The 5,496-nt window shown below is 32.6% G+C and overlaps 1 protein-coding gene across 1 annotated transcript in view; it reads left to right on the top strand.

The window, feature by feature from the left end:
* PRPF40A (PRP40 pre-mRNA processing factor 40 homolog A (S. cerevisiae)) overlaps positions 1-5,496 on the top strand; it is an 80,192-nt gene that overhangs the window by 55,127 nt on the left and 19,569 nt on the right. The window contains exons 7-10 of the mRNA XM_006880777.1: positions 1,429-1,549; positions 1,816-1,869; positions 3,312-3,336; positions 3,845-4,219. Coding sequence (XP_006880839.1) covers positions 1,429-1,549; positions 1,816-1,869; positions 3,312-3,336; positions 3,845-4,219 — 575 coding nt within the window. The remainder of the gene's footprint in view (positions 1-1,428; positions 1,550-1,815; positions 1,870-3,311; positions 3,337-3,844; positions 4,220-5,496) is intronic.

Raw genomic sequence — 5,496 nt, 5'->3', positions numbered from 1 at the left:
TCTTGTTGTGGTGCTCAAGTATTTCATAAATTCTGGATATAAGTCCCTTATCTGATATGATATTACCGAATACTTTTTCCCAGTCAGTGGCTTCCCTTTTTACCCTACTGGAGAAGTTTTTGGATGTGCATAGGGATTTGAGTCTTAGAAGGTCCCATTCATCTATGTTATCTTCTCCGAAATGTTGTATTTTTAAATACACCATTCCTCTTCAGTTTACCATTCCACACTTGGTAAATCATGTAATTGACTGATTCAGGATGACCAGGAGATTAATTTCTGACTAAACCCAAGGATACTGGTGTTTGTGCATTCTATTTCCTTTTTGACAACTTACAATTTTTCAGGATTTATGCTTCATACATTCCTTATTCTGATAATTTAAAGGTCCTTCATTGGCTGAAAGCTTTATATCATCTTTATCCTTCAGGTATTCTCTACTTTGGATCCCTTCATCAGACATATTTTGAACCTGAGGCCCTTATCTTCTAGCAATGTCAAACATTATTCTATTGCTATTTACATAATTTTCTGTGACTTATTATTTTAGAAGTAAATAGTCAATTCTACTTTCTAGTTTTGTTTTCATCTTTAAGCTCCTCTTAAAACTGTTCACCTTGTTCGTAAATGAAATACTGGGGCTAGAGTTTCTAGCAGCAGAAGAGCCACTGTAGTAAAAGAACTAATACAAGTGGTGGTACTTGTATTTGTATTAGAAAAATCAGTTTGTAAAATGCAGATACTTTTTACCTACCAATATAAACCTATTGCTAATGAGTCAATTACTCTTCTTGGTGACCCTCTGTCAAGTCCAAGATTGTAAGTCTTATGCACGAAGACTGCCCATCTTTCTCTTGCAATGCAGCTGGTGGATTTGAACTGCCAACCTTTCCTTTAGTAGCTCAACACATAATAGACTGTACAGCTGAAGCTCTTAGTTTTTATCTATAGTGAAATGTAAATGGTAAGAGCTCACTTGTTTTGAAATTCATTTAGATCTGATTTTTCTTCTTTTCTCCTTCATAGGTGTATTGCTTTAGACATATTTTTTATATTGCACTTTCCTAGTTTTTAGGGAGGTAGTTGTGGTAGTTTAGTGGGTACAGAATTGCACTGCTAACCCAAAAGGCAGTTCAAATCCACCAGCTGCATCACAGGAGAAAGATGAGTAATCTCCTTCCATGTAATTTACAGCCTCTGAAAACCTGCTGGAAGGTCAACTATGGATCACTTCCAACACAGCAGCAATGAGATGTTAGAAGAGTCTTTAGAATTAGATTAATATAACATTTACAGAGTTATTATAATGATTAAGTAACATTCACATGATCACATGTTTTCTGCAGTTGGCAGCCTATTTTATGGCCATCACCTCACAAATATTAGAGTTGTATAAGATTATAATTCAAGGTTTATCTTTCCTTTCAGCAACTGTTATCTAAGTGTCCCTGGAAGGAATACAAATCTGATTCTGGAAAGTCTTACTATTACAATTCTCAAACAAAAGAATCACGCTGGACCAAACCTAAAGAACTTGAGGATCTTGAAGGTAAAACAGGAGTAAAATTTCTGTTAAGTAATTTTCTTTTTTCTTTTTCTTTTTTTTTTAATTTTAACATCTATAAGTCATTCATTCACATGGAAAAAATTACTCATTCCTAAAAAAGGGAAATAGGATCTTATTTTTAAATATTAAGTTGCTAGAACATTTTAAGTGATAAAACATTTATATGGGCTCTTATGTTGTATTGCTCTAGATCTCAGTTCTATAGATTGTAAATAGATTTTTATTTGATTTGATTCCACTGAAACTAGGATACCAGAATACCATTGTTGCTGGAAGTCTTATTACAAAATCAAACCTGCATGGTGAGCTGCTTTGATAATTCATTTTCTGTCATTATTTCACATTTTAGAGTTTGTCACTAATATTCACTAACCATAATTGGATAAATCTGAAATGATAATGATTTTTCTTTTCCATATAAGGGCTTATATTACAAATGAGCTTGTTTGTTTTTAATTTCAGTTAATCATCACTGAAAAATTGAATGCGTAACAATTTTTATAAATTTAATTGTCTTCTACTGGTGTATATACATGGATTATGTCACTTAACTCCATTTGTTGTTAGTAGATAGTGGCAAACTTTTAATTAGTATTGATCTGAAATTTATATCATCAGACTGTCCATGCTGATTTTATTTTAGTATTACATTATAAAAAAGGTCTTGATATTTTATTACTGAAGAGTTAAGGTGCACACAGTTAAGTTAAAAACTTGTAAAAGGAGAAGTTTTCATCCTCAGTTCCTCAGAATACTTTTGAAAAATCTAAAAATATTAATGAAAGCCTAGAGAATAAAGGAATACCAAAAATTATAGTAAGAAAATTCTTTCACTCCCATTGCTAATAGAATCTAGTATCATAAGCTGTACTCAAGTTAGAAACAGTAGCCTGTAATGAGGCTAGTAAAGTAAGGTAGTAATGTGGAATGAAACAAGGACAAACTAAACATTTTTAAAAAGACAGTCTAATCTATATTATTTTCCGTCTTCCCCTCATGTCCCCTGGTTAGTTCATAAAAGATACGTGAACATTTATCTTGCTAGTTCTTTAAGTGTGTATTGTCAACGATCCTTAATTAAATCTTAGAAGTGTTTTCCTTATCACTTCCTTGGATCATTCATTACATAAAATGTTGATTAAATGAGATTTTTATGGCTCCAAAGAAAAATTTTCTTTAACTAGTGTGAAATATTTATATATTGGAAGTAAATCTTGATCTCAGTTTAGTACTTACTGTATTTATTTCCTAAGTATCAAGCTCATTTTTAATATAACCTTACTACAGATAGTTGGTGTGCATAACTCTTTGTCAATTCCAGTATATATGTGTTTGGTTTTCATGATATGGCTTTGATTTTTATTTCTTTCTCTAAAGTATTAAAATTAGTCTGATCCCTGCATAAAATACTGTTTTATTTCAGATTTATACAAATACTTTCAGGGAGTTTCAGCAGTAGCCAACAGCTTTTGGGCAACTAGGTGTATGGGGAACCTCTCTTTTAACAACTTTTCTTGTCTAAATTTATCTTCATTCTTTTAATTGCTGCCATGGGACTTCAGAGCAAGCATTTATTTTTTTTTTTTTAGATGTTTGGTTTGGTTTGGTTTGGTTTTTTTAAAAAAGACATTGTAAATTCTGTACCTTACCTCCTTTGAAAGTTTGTTTCATTGATGATATTTCAAAGTATGTAGTAGATGACTTCTCTTTTTTTTTTTTTTTTTTTTTTTTTTTTCTTTAATAGCGATGATCAAAGCTGAGGAAAGCAGGTAAGCGTTTTTGGACAACAGTATCAATTTTAAAATTTGGTTCCCCAGTAACATCTTTGTTCTAGGTAACCATTTTCTTTACACTATAAATAGTGTTCATCAATCTTAGAATTTTATTGAGAGGTGTGATAAGAGATGTGTTTGGTTAAAATATATAAATGATCATTATTAGAGAACTGCTTTAATTAGGTTTTTGTAAAAGTTTATTGACAGGTGGGGAGGCTGTGTTGGCATAAAGTCGACTAGTACATTTTGTAATTGAAGTTAAAAATAATAGTTGGTCTTGAATCATGCATTATAACTAGTGCCTATCATGCATTAGAACCAGTGTTTGCTGATTTGAATCATCATAATATATTTCTGGTTTTAGTCTTCAGTATTTTAGTAGCAGCAACATTTTCCCTTCAGTAGTTATTCTTCTTCATTAATTTTATAGTAAGAATTCATTTTATTTGACAAATTTAATAATTTTTATTTTTATTTAATAATTACCAATTTCTCTTTGCAGTAAGCAAGAAGAGTCCACTACTACATCAGCAGCCCCTGTTCCTACAACAGAAATTCCGACGACAATGAGCACTATGGCTGCTGCAGAAGCAGCAGCTGCTGTTGTCGCTGCAGCTGCTGCAGCAGCAGCCGCTGCAGCAGCCGCCAATGCCAATACTTCCACTTCTACTTCAAATACTGTCGGTGGAACAGTTCCAGTTGTTCCTGAACCCGAAGTCACTTCCATTGTTGCTACTGTTGTTGATAATGATAATACAGTAACTATTTCAACTGAAGAACAAGCACAACTTTCTAGTAGTACCCCTGCTATTCAAGAGCAAAGTGTTGAAGTATCCAGTAATACAGAAGAAACCTCTAAGCAGGAAACTTTAGCTGAGTAAGTTTGGTTATTTTTCCTATAGAAAATCAGTGTAGTTAACGTACTTTTTTGCGACTCAGACCATATTGCATTTTGCCACCAAACTGTCGGAAAACTAAAGTTTTAGGAAAGGCTATGATAAAGTAAGATAAATGAAGCAAAAAAATTTAAAGAGATGCAAAGAAACTTAGTAATCAGTAAACATTTGTTTAATACAGCAGTAAAAGTCAAAATAATGCCAAAACCTATCAACAAAATTTTAATTAAACTAGTTCTGTAATTCTGATATTTTTTCTTTTGTCCTAGTCTTTAGTATGTCCTATTACCGTGTACTCAGGAAATACTCTACTTGGGTGTTGAGAAAACAAATCAGCTGTGGAAGTATTAAGAATCTGGTAGGATTCTGGAATACTTCATTAGATGCCATTGAGTCTACTGGAACTCACAGTGTCTTCATGAACAGTGGGATCTGTACCTTGCCCTTCTCATCTCTGATATACTTGATCCCATTGTTAAATCACTGTGTCAGTCCATCTCATGTATAAATCCATCTCATAAATGAAGTACTAGAATGTTGTTGAATTTTGGGGGTTCCCCCCCCTTTGATTATTGGTATGTTTTCTTGTTTTTAGTCTCCTACAAAGGAATTTTTTCTTTAAGAGTAAAACGGAATTTTAGAAAAAAACCTGTAAGTGGTAAATAAGAAAATTAGCCCTGAAAGGAAAGTACATTTCTCCAGAAAGTTTATTTCATCCCATGAGTAATATTTTCTTTTATTAGAGCCAGAATTAAGTAGTGACAACATTAATTAAATTTTTTAAATGGAAATTGTCACATGCATAAGCATTATAAATAACAGTGAAATTTATTTGTAAGCTATAAAATTAATTTCATATGAATTGACACATTTTAAATGCCAGTGGTGTGAAGAGTAGAGCCCAAATTGAAAAAAATACGGTAAGATGATGTATAGTAATTTTTGTAATAATGTATGTCATGGTGCCATGTTGTACACTACTCTATATGGATGTTATTATTGTTTAAGTGCCATCAAGTTGACTACAGCTCACACCTTAGGTGCAACAGATCTGAACCCCATCTTGCTCCATTCTCACAATCTATCATGTTAAAGCACATTTTTGTAGTCACTATCTCAGTCCATCTCATTGAGGGTCTTCCTCTCTTTCACTGATCTTCCTCCTTCCCTAACATAATGTCTTTTTCTAAGGTCTGTCCTTTACTAACAGCATTACCCAGAGTGTGTGAGACAAAGTTTGATCATCCTTGCCTCTTAG

The sequence above is a fragment of the Elephantulus edwardii genome, unplaced genomic scaffold (genome assembly GCF_000299155.1).
Source record: "Elephantulus edwardii isolate Elephantulus edwardi_28Jun2011 unplaced genomic scaffold, EleEdw1.0 scaffold00010, whole genome shotgun sequence".
NCBI classification, from domain to species: Eukaryota; Metazoa; Chordata; class Mammalia; order Macroscelidea; family Macroscelididae; genus Elephantulus; species Elephantulus edwardii.
Note: the sequence above shows the minus strand (reverse complement) of the source record. Positions and strands in the feature narration are given on the sequence as shown.